The 17,973-nt window shown below is 47.7% G+C and overlaps 1 protein-coding gene across 1 annotated transcript in view; it reads right to left on the bottom strand.

Moving 5' to 3' along the window:
• Positions 1-3,698: 3,698 nt before the first annotated feature.
• The window catches only part of PMPCA (peptidase, mitochondrial processing subunit alpha), a 422,362-nt gene continuing 408,087 nt past the window's right edge, over positions 3,699-17,973 (bottom strand). The window contains exon 13 of the mRNA XM_069609581.1: positions 3,699-5,256. Coding sequence (XP_069465682.1) covers positions 5,087-5,256 — 170 coding nt within the window. The 3' untranslated portion in view covers positions 3,699-5,086. The remainder of the gene's footprint in view (positions 5,257-17,973) is intronic.

The raw sequence follows: 17,973 nt of genomic DNA, 5'->3' as shown, positions 1-17,973 counted from the left end.
AAAAAATTCGAATGACAAATGTCAAACATTTTACCGAATTCTTTTTTCTGAATATATTATTTTTTAATTTACATGTTTTGTTTGTTTCGAGAGTAAAAAACAAGGGTTTAAAAAAGGGTTAGGGGGGAACCCCCCCATTACAAACAAAAAATTACAAAAAAAAACAATTTTTTTGGTAACATTTTTGACATTTTGGCATTCGAAATTATGTAATTCGAAACATTCACTATAAACCATATTACCAGATGAAAGCAAGTATCCACGGGTTAATGAGACACAAATTCACTATGGTGGTGATTGAGCAGCTGTGATGCAGAACAGATTTTGTTTAAACCTCTCAAATGCGAGACCAAAGCATTGTACCTTGGGCATGTGCCTTGGTTTCCCAAAATGTATAGAACAGGGAATCAAAAACCTTCAATCCACAGGAATACCACGTCACTTGTGCCACATGATGATGGCTTCAGGAACATTTGTGAACCCCAGTACACAACATCTCATGCACCACATGACTAAAGAGACCTGCAGCCCCACTGCAAGTGCAAGAGCTGTCTTCATAATATTTTCTGGTCATCTGTTGATATACCATTGCGTTAATGTGATACTTACTGAATATACTGCATGTTTACTTGGATTTACTGTTGTATGGCCCAAATGGGGGGTTCTATGTGAAAATGTCCCAGGGAAAAAGTCGCCAGGTATACAATTATTTTACCTGCTACACCTAAAGGCCTCCCCCCACATATTCTAGGACAGGTATGTATTAGTGAGTGCAAATGTGGAGAAATGTCCCGCCCCTCTGGCAACCTTTTCCCAGGCGACTTAACTAGGTACCCCAAATGGATACTTTATCAAAACGACTAGGGTTAAATTAAAATAAAGATCTGGCAATAGGGCAGGAAGAGTGCATTTCGCAAAAGTGGTTTCTATTGAGTTTTCATTTTGTGAAATATTTTGATAGGTCCATGACAGAATGGAAAATGTACACCGCTTTCTGCCCACGCGGGTTATGAGACCTCTAGGCATATAAGCCTCAATACTATAATTTACAGAAGATAGCTTGCTGGTGGAAATCTGCAAAGCATCTAAATAACGGCCTTATGTGCAGTCTCCAAGAACGCATTATTTTGTTGACTCAATCACCAAGGGCAAACGATTTGTAAGAGCAGTTTTTAAAAATATAATTGATCTACTTTGGTACCATTCTGCTGGGTCAGTACTTGCAAGATACCACTTCGAAAATTGGTTCAAAACAACATTGTCCAGAAGTGTTGAAAATGTACACATAAACTTGAGAAGTTATAACATTATCCTTCAGTCATTTCATTCTATTCATATTTTATATAGCGTTGAACGTTGGCGACAAACTGTTAGAATACAACTGTTGGCTCAGTTTACTTGAAAAAATGAAAATTGGTAAAATGGTGCTGCTGCAGATGGAATCCTACGCACATGTCAGAATAAAAGGCCATAGCTTGGACTGTTCTTGTATACATCGAAGTCTAGAAATGCAAACAAGAACTCTATAGCAGGCTTCTTTGTTCCAACTTCCCAAGTGAAGTGCGACTATATGGAGGTCACACAGGACACCTTTCCAACGTTGTACTTCCTCTGATGATCCAATAAAGGTTGCCAATGCACAAGCTGCAGAGTTATTGTGGACTAGTACTACTTTGGATAGGATACGGATTTGTCCCTCTGCCCTACCTGGGTGACAATCGTAAATCAAAGCTAAATCCACTGTTCTGGATTAACTCGAAACCTGGTCATATACATGTCACACTGCACTGGATAATAAAGCAAATTGTCCACCCACATCTGGGTGAGATTACTACACCCCTTTTGGTCCAAGCTAAATCCACGTGGAGTATTCCCGTTGTATGACAAATGCGCGTCTGAACAGCAGAATTCACCTGCACAGAGAACAGGCAGTGAAGGGGAATATCAGCAGCCTATGAAGCAAGTCCATCTACTAGGACTTTCCCCATTTATATCCCTCTCAATACATGCACAGTAAAGTAAACATACCGTATAGTGCCCAAGATCCTTCTTTTAGCATTTGTTTGCACACAGGATGTGCTCAAATTCAAATAGGATTTAAAATGCAGAAGGAGAGATGTAATGTTTTCAAATTACAAGCTGTAAGAACATAAAATAACCAGGAATCTGGTCACATATACATTATATGTAAACAGGGCTTATGCACACAGGACCGTACGTAAGTGAATCAAAAGTGCTAGCCTAGTCCTTCAGTAAACCAGTAGTGCCATTTTTAAAAATCTCGCTGTGCTTTAGATGAAGTGTACATTAAGTTTTGAAAAGAAGCTTTCAGTTCACTCCTCTTTCCACGCCAAACACCTTTGCGCAACAAACATCAAAACGACAGCCACTGGAGACCATGACATTCAAATTTGTATTTTTCTTAATGGCAAAGTGTAAACGCTTCGCTGTAAACAATTACTGGCACTTATAATGACGGTATAAAGTGTAGCCCCATGGAGCCCATGGTCTCTGAAGTAACATAGTGAATGCCACATACATGGTATGTGGCACGAAGGTCTACTGTATAAAAAAAAATACCTGCCACATCTTTACATGGAGAATAGCTGATCTGTATGAAAATGCAGGGAACAGGTGGGCTTTGCTCATTACACTAAGTTTTGGCCAATTATTCCTTCACCAATGGTTGAGGGAGATGCAGTTCTGTAGCAGCAAGAAGTGATGGGCTGTCTGCCCACCAAGCCTCAATGTACTCCTAGAGGAACAGCCCATTTTATGTGGGCTGGTAAGTTACTGTGTTCTGGGAGCAAGCCAACACCAAAGCAAATAGCTCAGCATTTGGGCATAGTCTTTTGAAGGCACTGCCTCATTTCGAGGTTGCCAGTAACCCGCCGGTGCTACCGGTGGGTTGCAGACAACCTCCGATTACCGTTACCGCCACCCGACATCCTGGTCTACCGGAATATCACAGGTGGTTCTGGTACAGTAAGTTCCCATTCCCATGGTGTCTGGGAACCCTCAAGCACTGGCACCATTGTTAACGTTGCCGGTGTTTCAGTATCAGGCCTTCCCGGTTGTTCAGTGCCCCTACCGGCAGACCCAAAGTGAGCAGGTCCGGGAAAGGTGCTGGCAACTTATTACTGGCACCTTTATTTCGGGACCGGCTCACTTATGAGGCCCTACGTGTTTTGGGACAGAGTGTTAAGCTTTGCGTGGATCGTCCAAACGGCTCACTGGCATCATATGGATAGTAGGAGCAAGAACATTCCTCGGCCCTACAGGATCCAAAGGAAAGTAATGCATCAAATTGATGAAAAATGTTTACATCTCTCTTGTGGTTTGGAAGCACAGTCAACAGTCGCTACCATGACAACGGATGCCATTTTTGTCTTTACATCAAACACTTAGTCAAACTACATGATCCGGCCCGATGGCCTGGAAATTGCATGGAGATCTTTGCAGTAAAGGCAATATACCACTGCCATTTCACTGGCTAAAACAAATAAAAAACAACTAAAAAAAAAAAACAGACCAGCACGGATGAGCTGCATACGTGCCTGCCAATAAGTGAACAAGCCACACCACATACATTTTTTCACTCCTTGGCACAGATCCAATAATGTCTGCAAGAACGAATCTGTAACTTTATGCTTTCCAGAAATTATAATCTAGTAAAAATGAGAGATAACCATTATACATGAAAGTGACAGGCAACCCTTTAATAAAACGTAATTGTTTGATGGAGAGATGCATGGCTGACGCCATCCTAATAAAAATAATTAAAATTGGTGTGATCACAGACCCTCATTGTTTGTGGAAATTTGGCTCAGAGTAAAATACTGCATGCAGGCTAGCTTGGAGAATGCATTCAAAACCCCTTTCTGGCTATGTAAATTGTACTGAACCAATCGTTGTTGGTTAAGCCGGTGTGGACGCAACATTGAACACAAAATAAAGGGGCTGAGGGAAGACAGCAAGTAGGGTCAATGTAGAAAATAAAAAAGGTAAACCAAAAGTAAAGCCATCCAATAAAAACTGAAACACACCATTTCAAATATATTTACATATTTTGTACATCATGATACAATGGGCTTTTCTTGTTAATGAGCTAAAACAGTTTTAAAGCCATGGAGTTTACTGGGGAGGTTCTTAAATCACGACACATGGATTCAGTAATCATGCTCTTCTCCATGTAAGCCTTATAGAGGCGCCTCCCCACTACAAGGAGAACAAATCGACTGAAACCTGGATGAGGTCAATTTACTGCATTTGAACATTACTCCAAGCCATCGCAGCCTCCTAAAATTCCAAACCTACCCGATGCAGGACGTCTACACGGGCAGCTATGAAACTGCCGGTGGTGGTAGGCATCTTCAATTGGGAGTAGGCAGTCACTCAGACATAATACCAGCAATTTGTTAGAAAACGTATAAAAGAACATTGCAGTCATATGTTGTACGCTGCCCAGTAATTCTACTTAGTTGCTCAAGCTGGTGGAACAAATACTAGGAAAACTGTTAATTTCCAATTATGGCCCAACAGCTCTTGAATAAGTGACCACTTCAGCTATGGTCCATATGATCTTTCCTCCACTCTTGCTTCCTATAGATAATACTCGCATTGGAGGTCGAGCTGCCTAAGAGGATCACTTTTACAACGTGCGCTCTCTATATTCACACATCTGGCTTCGAGTTATGGTAGGCTAGGCCAACTGCAACATGGTTTAACTTGCAGAGCATTTTTATAGCCAGTAAAGGAATTTCAGCTGAGGTTCCAAGGGCGAGAAAGCCACCTGGCCTTGTCAGAGAAAGTAGTATGGGGTAAACAGATCTTTCCAACCTGCAAAGTTGCAGTTCAACAGGACAGAGGTCAGCTTTTGTGAAAGCATCACACTATCTATTTTATAGCTAGAGTGCACTATCAGACACGTGAAATGGCTTTTTTTCTTCATAAAAACAGTTTCATCTCGATAATTGCTGGGAGATTTAAATCATGACAATTCCTGCAAAGAACATTCTAAAACGGAGAGGTGAAAAATATACATATATGTTTAATACTTTGGTTCTCCATTCGGTACAGTATATTTTTATCGGAAGAGTCGATACGTCCTGGGCAATCTCCCATCTCGGCTGGACAGCGCTGCCTGAATGTGCTCATAGTCCGGCAGTTCTGAGAGGTCTCCCAAAGCAGCCACAGCTGGTTTGTTGCGAAGCATCTTTGTGGCAACCCTTGCAATGTCCTCAGGCGTCACCAAATCTACAGAGAGAAAAAGTAAATCCAAGGCTAATCAGAAAAGCCTCCATAAACTGTACAAAGGCACTGCTATGCTGGCAGATTACTGTGCAATCGTTTCGTTGGAATTTCAATGTAAAATTACATTTTTATTTGTGCGATTTATTTCACGGTACAAGGAACAAGTTACTTACCTGTAACTATTGTTCTCCAGCATGGGTCTGGGATTGGCATGGTCTGGCATGGATTCACATGCTCATGAATATACCCAGTCAGGCCGGGAATCCTTTGTAAGTGAAAGTTAAACTGTTTTCTTTTACCAACTGTCTTTCTCCTCCAATCACTCAAATCTGGGTCATACTGCCCCCAGCCAATGACTGCCCTCCCCCTAAGCTCCTTCTCTGGCAGCAATCTTCAGATTTGGTAGCACGTAAAGTGGCAGTATGACCAAGAAGAGCCGCAGAGGGGCAGGAGGGAGGTTTGCATGTGAATCCATGCCAGACCTATGCTGAAGAACAATAGTTACAGGCAACTTGTTCCTTCTCCAGCATGGGGTCGGGCATGGATTCACATGCTCATGAATAAAGAATACATAGCAGTACAACATTCCACAACCACGGGAGGTGGCAAGTCTCAACAGAAGCAATTACTCTTACCTCTGGAACAGGCTCACCTTGAAGCGAACAGGTTGCGCAGCACTACTTGGCCGACACTGGACTCCTCTCTGGAATCCCCGTCTATGCAGAATAATCTTGTGAAGGTGTGCGTGGACCTCCAAGTCGCAGCCCTGCAGATGTCCAGCAGGGGCACACCAGACAGGAAAACCGTTGTTGCAGCGATCGCTCTGGTGTAATGGGCTCTCGGTCGGCCAGGCAGCAGTCGGTCAACCGGTGACAGCGAGTGATACAGGCGGACAGCCACCTGGAGATGGAAGCCTTGGACAAGGCCTTCCCATGGTCACAGGACCAAAATTCATGAAAATGTTGAGAAGTCTTCCGGAAACTTTTCGTGCGTGCCACATAGAACTTCAGAGCACAAGACACATGCAGCGAGTGCAAAGTCCTTTCAGCTGGCAAAAAAGGTTTCAGAAAAAAAATAGGCAACACCAAAGGCTCGTTGAAGTGGAATTCCAACAGAAGCTTAAGCATGAAGGAGGGGTGTGTCCGCAGCACCACCCTTTTGTTGTGAAAAGTCACATATGACTGCTTGCAGGATAGGGCCTGCATCTCACCTACCCTCCTGGCAGAGGTGGTGGCCACAAGGAAAGCAGTTTTCCACAATAGGAACTGGAGAGGGACCTGATGCAAAGTCTCAAATGGGGGCCCCCCCCATGAGCCTAGTCAGTACCAATCGAAATAGCCCTTTGAGGAACTCCTTGATGAGTCGGTGGGACCAAAAAGAAGGCTGTCCTGGAGACCTGTTGTAGCGGGAGATAGCTGCCAGATGCACCTTGATGGAGGTGTGCGCTAGCCCTGCCTTGGCCAAGGACAACAAGTACCTAAGAGTCTGCAGGGCCGTGACCCACATAGGGTTAATCTTCTGCATCAGGCTCCACGTCGCTAAACGTTTTCACTTGTGCCTGTAGCACTTCAGAGTCAACAACCCTCTGGCCCTGGCAAGGACCTCCCTGCAGTCCGCCGGCAGCTCGTACCCTCCGAACTCTAAGGCTGCAGGAGCCAAGCCTTCAGGTTCAGCGATCCTGGGTTGTGATGTAGGATTTCTCCTTCTCTGGCGAGCAGATCCACGACCACCGGCAGCTTGACCAGGGGCGACATGAACAGGCTGAGAAGATCCCTGTACCAAATCAGCCTCGGTCATGCCGGGGCGACGAGGGTCATCCTGCATCGGCACCGTTTGAGTGGTGATGACTCACAGCAGGAGAGGCAACAGAGGAAACACGTACAGGAACAGACCTTCCCACAGGAAGGAAAACGTGTCCCCCATGCTTCCTGGCTGGTGGAGCCTGCTGGCAAATCTCTGGCACTTGGAATTCGTTGCTGTCACAAACAGATCTATCTGGGTTATGCCCCATCTGAGGAAGAGGCTGTCCACTTGTGGCAAGAACGCAGCTCCCAGCTGAGGGAGTCAGCAATGGTGTTCTTGACTCCCGCGAGGTGGAAAGGAATGAGGAACATCTCTTGGGCAATGGTGCCACAAGTCCTGCGCCTCTCTGGAGAACGCCAGGGATCTTGTATCCCCCCGCTTCCTGATGTAGAACATTGTGGTGGTATTGCCTGTGAAGACCCTCACCACCTTTCCCTTGAGGGATGGAAGGAATGACTTGAGGGCCCAGAACACTGACCGCAGCTCCAGGACATTGATGTGGAGATCCCTCTCCCGCGGTAGCCATAGGCCTTTGGCGTGGAGATGTTCAGTGCAAGCTCCCCAACCCTCAATGGAAGCGTCTGTGGTGACCGTCTCCTGGTACGAGGGGGCTCTGGAAGTCTGTGCCCCCGGCGATGTTGGAGTGCACGCCCCACCACCTTATCGCTCAACGGAACTCCCCGTCGAGAACAATCTGGTCTGCGAAGCTTTCCGACACCTGGAGCCACCGAGCATCCAAGAATTCCTGAAGGGGTCGCATCCGCAACCTGCAGAGTCTTATCAGGTAAATGCATGATGACATCATTCTGAGCAGTGACTGGATGGTCCGCACCGTGATGGTCTTCAGTGCCAACAGCCGTTGCACCTTGCCCAGTATGGCTGCTATCCTCTTTTCCGAAGGGGCCGCCAGGCGGGAGACCGTGTTGAGCCTCGCCCCCAAGAAGAGCATGTTCAGCGATGGAATCAAGCAGGACTTTGGATAGTTCACCGAGAATCCCTGTGTGTACGACGGCTGCGACCCTTCACTTGGCCCCGATGAGCCGTTCGTCGAGGTACGGGGACACATGTATCCCTTGTAGGCGCAGATGGGCCGCCACTAGAGCCAGGCACTTTGTGAACACCCTGGGTGCTGACTTCAGTTCGAAAGGAAGGGCCTTGAATTGGTAGTGCATTCCTTGAACTACTAAGCGCAGGAACTTCCGATGCTTCTCGTGAATGGGGACGTGGAAGTACGCGTCCTCCAGATCCTGCAACGTCCGGAAGTCTCATTCCTCCAGTTGGCCGAGCACGTGTTGCAATGTGACCATCCTGAATTTTTGAGACTGGAGGGGTTTGTTGAGATGCTGCAGGTCTGGAATGGGCCTCTAGCCCTCTGTCTTTTTTTTAGCAAGAAGTATTTGGAGTAAACTATAGAGCCCCCAGAGTCGCTTTGGAACCCGTTCTATTGCCCCTTTTCTTAGCATGGCATGTACCTCCTGCAGGAGCTGAGGGATGTGCTGCTCCTGCCGGGCCACCAGTGGTATCCGCTGACACTTCTGCTGGATCTCGAAAGTTCATGGGCGACAGCGTCCAGCACCCATCGGTCGGTGGAGATCTTTTCCCACTCACTGACTAAGTCCACCAGCCGGCATCCCACCGGGGTGTAGGTTGGGGGCCCGACGTCCTGGCCGGTTCAATCTTGCTTCGGGGCCTGCGTGCCGCTTTGAGAACGACATCTACCACCTCAAGCCTTGGAACAGCCCCTAAAAGCCTCTTGGGTCGTAGAGCGGGAGGGTTTACGGTACAAAGAGGATCCTCCGCCGAAACCCTTCGACGATCAGCCAGATTTTCCACGAGAGGCATGAAAGGATGGACAACGCTGTTGAAGAGTGCCAAGGGCACGGGCCGTCTCTGTGTCTGTCTTAATGACCTGCAACAATTTGTGGACGGCTTTCCCAAAGATGTTGTCCCCGTCGAAGGGCATGTCCAGCACCCGCGTCTGGACCTCTTGACGGACGTTGGTGGCCTTCAACCAGCCACGACAATGAAGGCAGACACCGTTCCCCATCTGTCGGAACCCTGTGTCTGCGATGTCCAGGGTCACAGTGATGGCATGGTCCGATGCCACCTCGCCCTCCAGGAGGATCTCAAGCGCCTCAACCAGATTGTCGTCACACAGAAATTCCAGCAGTGGAGCCATTTTATACCACAGCTCCCTATCGTATCTGGCCAGGTTCGCAAGCGCATTCACTGCCTTCACTGTCATCGCCGCCGAATAGATCACTTTCCTACCCATGGTGTCCAACTTCTTCCCCTCGCTGTCCGGCGGAACGGAGGCTGAAGATGAGAGATTAGAAGACTTTTCTCGCAGCCGCCAAGACCATTCAATCCAGGGAGGGCTGCGACCGTAGGCACTTGGGTGCGGACTCCAGCACCCGGTACTTCTTCTCCAGCCTATCCCTCTTCGTCTGCGCTGAGGCTGGGTTTCTCATCAGCGCCAGTGTTAGGGAGAATTCTCATAAATGTGCCAATTCCTCTCTACCTTAGAGACCCCCAGCTCTTTTACTGAACTTTGGGACTTGGGAATTTTAATTCCAAGTGTTCTCTGTGTTTATTTCCTTTGGTTATGGAGTCTAGACAACTCCATAAGCACCATCTTTTCATTTGTGTCACACAGCACCCTCAGTGCAGTGGCACAGGGAAACCTTTTCAGACTTTCCCAATGTTTAAATACCTTCTCTGGGATAAACTACTGTATTTCCGGAGTAAGTAAAGTGAAATTGACTTTACTAGTCTTTTAAATTCCTAGACCCAGCATACCCTAGCTTACAATAGAGTATCCCCTGTGTCTATATACTCATGTAGCAGTCAAATGCTACCCTTTCCTCTCAAAATGGCTGGTGGCAGTGGTTTTACAACAAACTACCATGATTTTTCCCGACCGTGAACACCAGTAGCATTAAATCAAGGGAGCCATGTTTTTCAAGATGGCGTCTGAGCCCCCTCTGTAAAAACAGGTCCCGGTTTTATTTTTTCACCATTTCTTTGTGGAAAGGTTCTTCTAGAGTTTTGCTCTGCGTGCCAACCCAGGTTTGGTTCCTTTGTTCATTCACCTTTGGCGGGCTTCAGGACTGAAGAACGCCTCTGGCGCCAGAATGTCTGGGGTGGGCAGGAAGTGAGGGAGGTGCCTGGAACTCCCTGTGCTTAGTCTCCTAGGAGACCCAAATGCACTCTGTGGTGATTGGCTGGCTGACTGTCCGGCAAGGACAGCCACCCTGCTGGGTGAGTGAGCTAGGCTCGAATGAATGAGAGAACTGAATTAAAGGAGAGTCTCTTTGCTTGGAAGGCAGAGTTGACCACTGGAACGAAAGAACCGAAGACTAGCTTTAAGGGGACGGTTGCTGCAACTCCTGGACCGTTGGTTTGCCCAGTGAAGCCCTGCTGCAGGTCTGAATCGCTAAGTTCATCTCGACAGAGAAGCCCTGCAAGGACGACTTCTCCCTTTGAGTTGGTGGGACCAATCAACTCGACACTAAGCCACCTGGATACCATTCTTGGAGCTGGTTGTAGTTTCCTCAGAATGCTGAAGGAAACTGAATAACCAGGGAGAGGGACTACAGCTACCGGAACTGAAGTTTTTGCCAGTTGCCAGCTTTTTTGACCAGTCCCAGTGCAGGAGTCCTGACGTCCTTCCTCTTGTTCCCACGACTGAGGCCCAGGAACAGTGAGATCTGCAGGAACTGCCAGGTGTAACGCTCACCTGATTCCCACGGAGGCGCCGGTCTTGGCAGGATGGTGTCTGTGACTCGAAAAGTGAAGTGCAGGACTCAATTGGCTTCCGGGGCTGAGCCTCTTCGCACTGTGTGTCTAACTCGAAGAGTGAGATATCTGCAGGTGAAAGAATATGGGGTTAATGATCTGGGGTTGTCGGGTATCTCTCTCCCTTTCCCTTCCTCGCTTTTCCGTGGAGCCCCAAGGTCAACGTGCTCACCTTAGATAGGTGAATGCTGGACTCTCCATCTGCGTCTGGTGCAGGGTGCCGTTGCCAGTTTCTTCACTGGGTGAAACGTAGGCCTCTTGACATCAGAGGATTGCTACCGTCGTTAACTGCACGAACGGTGAGTTTCCGGACACCTTTTAAGTCCTTACAGTCTTTAGACGCGTGGGCACGTTAATGTGGAACAGGGCTCTGTATAATGCTTTTTCTATTTGTCTTGCAGGGCTCTTGAGGTAGAAGATGGTGTGAAGAAAGCCGAAGTTCGAGCCAGAGTCTTGGAATGAAGCACTTGGAAATGCGTAAGTAAATGCCGGAGTATTTGCAGGCGCCCTATTGTGGCGGGCGCGATGGCGCGTAAGTAAAATACCTGTCTAATGTCTCTTCTTTTGTCTTTCAGGTGCAGGATTGCAGCGTTGAAGAAAACAGGAATTCCCGGAGTGCCGGTAAGTAATTCCACACAGGAATAACTATGCTTTTGTCTTCACAGGCAGAGGAGCAGCGTGAAGAGATGGTAGCTGCCGATGGATCAGGTGAGGAAAGCGCTGCGCGTGAAGGTTGCCGTGCTAACCTGTTTCTTGTCTTTGCAGGTGCTACTGAAGGCTGGATACAGGAATGGTAAGCGTTTGTTCTTGCAGGTTCAGGATCGGAAAGAAGAAAACTGGAACAGACACGGTGAGCGTTCTGCTGCAGATGCAGAATAATGCGAAGCACGTTTCAATCGGTGTGGTTTAAATAGCCTTGGAGTGATGAGGCGTCTTCCTCCACGGCCTCGCCCTAGTAAGAAAAGAGTTCCTGTTCCAGAAGAGTTCCAGTGTTGTATCCAGGGAGTGGAGCTTGCCCCACCCAGGTAAGAAAGTAGTCCCGGCTCACAGAGTATTTCTATGTGGCTGGTAAGTAAGCAGCATGGTCTGCTGCAGGTAAGTCCACCCAAGCATCTTCATACAAATTATGAGCCCGGCGCTTCCAGTGCCGGGACCAGTGACTTTGATGAGCCTGGTGCCACCGGCGCCAGGACAAGGTCCAAAAGGTCCCAGTGGGGACCGGCTGGTACCTAGGATGAAGGTTAGGGGCCTGCTTCCAAGGACGTTGGGCTGGTCCTAGCTCCTTGGAAGCAGTGCTCATGACAGCACCCCCCCTCAAGGCCCCTCCTAAGCGTGTCTTCTCCGGGGGTTTTGGCTTGTCGGGGTGATTCAGATGGAATTTCTTGACCAGACGAGGTGCGTGGACATGTTCTGAGGGTTCCCAAGACCTTTCCTGGGGGCCGTATCCTTTCCAATCAACCAGGTAATATAATTTAGATTTGGAGATTTTGGAGTCTAGGATGTTCTTTACTTCGAACTCAAGTTCTCCATCCACTAGAACAGGTTCTGGGAGTTCGGTCAATCGGGTTTCTGGTTGTACTGGTTTTAGTAAGGAGACATGGAATACTGGATGTATTTTCATATGCGAAGGCAATTCCAATTTGACAGCCACCGGATTAATTATGGCAGAGATGAGAAAGGGTCCTAAGTATCTCGGGATGAAGGTGCGGGGTCCATTTAGAGGCAGGTGCTTAGTGGATAACCAGACCTGATCTCCCACTGCGTAGTGAGGGGCCTCTTTACGGTGTGAATCCGCTCCTTGCTTGTATAGAGCTTTAGCTCTTTGCAGATGGGCAGTGGCTTCTTTAAAAGTACGGGTGATCACCGAGTGCAAGTGATCCACAGCAGGCGTTTCGAATTCTTGGGGAGGATCCAGGTTAGAGGTCCTAGGATGGTTTCCGTATAATAGGAAGAAGGGAGTCTTCCCGGTTCCAGAATGGGTCGAATTGTTATAAGCGTATTCAGCGATCCAAAGGATATCCTTCCAAGGGTTTTCAGTCTGTTGGAGCATGCAACGTAAATATTGCTCCAGAGTTTGATTTGTCCTCTCGGTTTGTCCGTCAGTTTGGGGATGGTGACTGGTTGAAAGTCTCACATCAATTTGGGCTAAGCGACAGCAACTTCGCCAAAAGTGGGAGATGAATTGACTTCCCCTATCGGAGACCAAAACCGAGGGAAAACCGTGTAACCGAAAGATGTTTTCTAAGAATTCTCGGGCTAATACTGAAGCTGAAGGTAGGCCCTTCAGGGGAATGAAGTGAGCCATCTTGGAGAATAGATCCATGACTACTAAAATGGTATTATACCCTGAGCATGGAGGTAAGTCCGTGATGAAATCCAGGGACAGGGTATGCCATGGACAGGGAGGGATGTCCAGTGGGTGTAAGAGGCCGGCTGGTTTCTCTTTCTGACTTTTATTCTGAGCACACACACCGCAGGAGATTACAAAGTCTCTAATATCCTTCTTCCATGATGGCCACCAGAAATGTCTTTTGACCTTTTCCATGGTTTTGGTAATGCCAGGGTGACTGACCCTCCATTAATGAGTCGTGATAACAGGAGATTACCTGTTTTTGTATTTTCTCACAGGGCAAGTACAATCGTCCTCGGAAATATGGTAGGTCTTGGTCCACTGAGAAATCCTTCCCCTTGAATTGCCAGTCCTGTAATTCTGCTGGAGTTAGGAGTGATTTGACTGTAGTCTCGATGTCTTCAAAGGATTGAGCGCTGACCAAGCCCAAAATCCTTTGGTCCGGGATTATGGGTATTGGTTCAGGATTGGTCAAGTGTTCATCTATTCCCATCCGGGAGAGGGAATCTGCTTTTCCGTTTTTACTGCCTGGTCGATAAGTAATTATAAAGTCAAACTCAGCCAAAAACAGAGCCCAGCGGAGCTGCCTGGAAGACTGAGCTTTGGCCGTCTTCAGATATTGTAAGTTGCAGTGATCTGTCATTACGGTGACTGTGTGTCTGGCTTCCAAAAGATAATGCCGCCAGGCTTTAAAGGCTGATCTGATAGCTAAAAGTTCCTTGTCTGTAATTGAATAGTTGATCTCGGGAGCCGAGAATTTGCGGGACCAAAAGGCTACAGGATGTAATTGGTGTGTGACCGGATCTCTTTGTGATAAAACTGCCCCCATAGCAAGGCTAAAAGCATCTGTTTCTACGATGTAGGGGAGTTCTGGGCGAGGGTGTTTTAGAACAGGTGCAGAGATGAATTTAGCTTTTAAGTCCTGAAAAGCTTGTTCCGCCTCGGTAGACCACTCAAAACGTTTGTTTTTCTTTAATAGAGCGGTGATGGGCTGGACTATTCGAGAGAATTCAGGAATGAACCTGCGGTAAAAGTTAGCGAAGCCTAACATGCTTTGAACTCCTTTTACAGAGGTTGGTGAAGGCCACTTGATGATTGCATCGACTTTCTTTGAGTCCATATGGACTCCGTTTGGTGACAATATGAATCCCAGGAACTCAACTTCAGTTACGTTGAAAACGCATTTTTCAAGCTTAGCAAAAAGGTTATGTTGACGTAATCTCTCGAGGACCTCTTTAACGTGTTTCTGATGTTCCTCTTCAGATGATAAATAGACGAGGATGTCATCAATGTAGACAACAACACACACATCTATGAGTTCTCTAAGGACATCATTCATAAAATACTGGAAGGCGGCAGGAGCGTTGCATAGTCCAAAGGGCATAACTTGATATTCAAACAGCCCATACTTGGTGCGGAAGGCCGTCTTCCATTCATCGCCCTCTTTTATTCGTACCAAGTGGTAGGCTCCTCTGAGATCCAACTTTGTATATATACATGCGTCTTTGACTTGGTCCAGGAGTTCAGGGATCAAAGGTAACGGGTATCTGTTTTTAACAGTGATTTGATTCAGGGCGCGGTAATCTATACAAGTCCTAAGGTCTCCTTCCTTTTTCGGAACGAAGAACAAAGCCGAGGAAGCTGGAGATTTTGAAGGACGGATAAATCCGTTAGCTAGGTATTGGTCCAGATATTGTCTGAGGTGAAGATTCTCTGGCTCGGTGAGGGCATAAATCCTACTGCAAGGAGGAGTTGTTCCGGGTATCAGATCTATTTGACAGTCGTACGACCTATGAGGAGGCAGGGTGTTAGCTTAGTCCTTCCGAAAGACGTCTTGGAAATCTGGTATTCGGGAGGTAGTTTGGGAACCTCAGAAGAGATTGCCGTCAGTGAAACATCAGGCCGAGGATAACAAGTGGAGATACATTCTGGAAACTGAACCGTCTTTGCTCGCCAATCGATCTGAGGATTGTGCTTCTCTAACCAAGGAATTCCCAGAATGATCTGGAACTGAGGGGCCTTGATCACATCGAACACGATTTTCTCCCGGTGTCCCTCTTGGCTCACTAACGTCACTTCTTGGGTGGCGTGAGTTACTGGTCTGGAGGCTATCTCCGTGCCATCCACTGTAGTAATGACGTCTTTTACTGCCTTAGGGACAAGAGGTAGATTCATCCTTGATACCATTTCACGGTCCACATAATTACCGATTGCTCCGCTGTCGATGTAAGCTTCAATTGCATGCAAACGATCCGGACGTTCAGGGCTAATGAGGACCATAGGCACCACGAAATGCGAGGTCATGGAACAGATTTTAACGCTCGGCAAGAGGACCTCTACACTTGTCGGGCTAGGTCGTTTCCCTGCTCAGAATTTGTGGTACAAGGTATCTGCGGCTCCTAAAGCCTTCTTAGCTGGTTTCACTGGACAGTCTCGAAGAAAGTGCCCCGAGTTTCCGTAATAGAGGCATAATTGCAGCTGTCTTCTCCTTTCTCGCTCTTTTTGGGTTAAAGGTCCTTTCATGCCCCCTATTTGCATGGGTTCCACGGTGTCAGCTCCCCTAGTAGAGGTCTGCGGTTTAGAAAACACTCGGGTATCAAATTTGGAACGATCAGCCTTTCTGTTCTGTAATCTGTGGTCCAATTGAACAACTAAGTCAATATAGTCTGAGCATTCTTGTGGAGGATTCACAACTTGAGCTAACACATCCTTGAGCTCTCCACGCAGGCCTCTGTAGAAAAGCGTTATTCTTTTATCCTCAGGCCATTGAGTTTCCACTATAAGTCTGTTAAATGAGGCAATGTAAATCAAGAGGTCTTGATTACCCTGTCGTAACGAAAGGAGTTCATTGTCCAAGGCCAGCCCTTGTGCATGTCTTGCGAACAGTTTCTCCATGCTGGACTGGAAGGCCTGGAAATCATGAAGAACCGGATCATCCTGAGTGACTAAAGGGATCGACCAATCTGCGGCACTGCCACTGAGATAAGAAAGCACAAAAGCCACCTTGGCCTGATCTGTTGGGAAGGCAGCTGGTCTACATAAGAAGTGTAGGCGGCACTGGTTAATGAACACTGCAAATCTCTTTGGGTCACCAGAAAAGCGTTCGGGCGGAGCCAAGGGCACATTACCGGGTAGATTGATTTGCACTGGATTTGAGGAAGATGCTGAAGGATAATTTCCTCCTGGAGCGGGCAAAGGTGTTTGTCCTGCCTGCGTTCGTAGCAATTGCCTAGCGAGGTCCTCTGTTCGCTCCTTGGATATTATCAGCTCTCTTCTTAGAGCGTTTGTTTCCTGACGAGCTGCATGTACTTCTGCTCTTAGTTCCCCAAGCAACTGGGCCAATTGATCAGTATCCGAGGTTTCCATTGCGCCTGGGTAGGAGTTTTGCGGTGGGCTTCGCGTTCTGTAACGCTCACCTGATTCCCACGGAGGCGCCGGTCTTGGCAGGATGGTGTCTGACTCGAAAAGTGAAGTGCAGGACTCGATTGGCTTCCGGGGCTGAGCCTCTTCGCACTGTGTGTCTAACTCGAAGAGTGAGATATCTGCAGGTGAAAGAATATGGGGTTAATGATCTGGGGTTGTCGGGTATCTCTCTCCCTTTCCCTTCCTCGCTTTTCCGTGGAGCCCCAAGGTCAACGTGCTCACCTTAGATAGGTGAATGCTGGACTCTCCGTCTGCGTCTGGTGCAGGGTGCCGTTGCCAGTTTCTTCACTGGGCGAAATGTAGGCCTCTTGACATCAGAGGATTGCTACCGTCGTTAACTGCACGAACGGTGAGTTTCCGGACACCTTTTAAGTCCTTACAGTCTTTAGGTGCGTGGGCACGTTAATGTGGAACAGGGCTCTGTATAATGCTTTTTCTATCTGTCTTGCAGGGCTCTTGAGGTAGAAGATGGTGTGAAGAAAGCCGAAGTTCGAGCCAGAGTCTTGGAATGAAGCGCTTGGAAATGCGTAAGTAAATGCCGGAGTATTTGCAGGCGCCCTATTGTGGCGGGCGCGATGGCACGTAAGTAAAATACCTGTCTAATGTCTCTTCTTTTGTCTTTCAGGTGCAGGATTGCAGCGTTGAAGAAAAGCAGAATTCCCGGAGTGCCGGTAAGTAATTCCACACAGGAATAACTATGCTTTTGTCTTGACAGGCGGAGGAGCAGCGTGAAGAGATGGTAGCTGCCGATGGATCAGGTGAGGAAAGCGCTGCGCGTGAAGGTTGCCGTGCTAACCTGTTGTTTCTTGTCTTTGCAGGTGCTACTGAAGGCTGGATACAGGAATGGTAAGCGTTTGTTCTTGCAGGTTCAGGATCGGAAAGAAGAAAACTGGAACAGACACGGTTAGCGTTCTGCTGCAGATGCAGAATAACGCGAAGCACGTTTCATCAATCGGATGTGGTTTAAATAGCCTTGGAGTGATGAGGCGTCTTCCTCCACGGCCTCGCCCTAGTAAGAAAAGAGTTCCTGTTCCAGAAGAGTTCGTGTTGTATCCAGGGAGTGGAGCTTGCCCCACCCAGGTAAGAAAGTAGTCCCGGCTCACAGAGGATTTCTATGTGGCTGGTAAGTAAGCAGCATGGTCTGCTGCAGGTAAGTCCACCCAAGCATCTTCATACAAATTATGAGCCCGGCGCTTCCAGTGCCGGGACCAGTGACTTTGATGAGCCTGGTGTCACCGGCGCCAGGACAAGGTCCAAAAGGTCCCAGTGGGGACCGGCTGGTGCCTAGGATGAAGGTTAGGGGCCTGCTTCCAAGGACGTTGGGCTGGTCCTAGCTCCTTGGAAGC

The sequence above is a fragment of the Ambystoma mexicanum genome, chromosome 8, assembly GCF_040938575.1.
Source record: "Ambystoma mexicanum isolate Mex_15411 chromosome 8, UKY_AmexF1_1, whole genome shotgun sequence".
Classification (NCBI taxonomy): domain Eukaryota; kingdom Metazoa; phylum Chordata; class Amphibia; order Caudata; family Ambystomatidae; genus Ambystoma; species Ambystoma mexicanum.
Note: the sequence above shows the minus strand (reverse complement) of the source record. Positions and strands in the feature narration are given on the sequence as shown.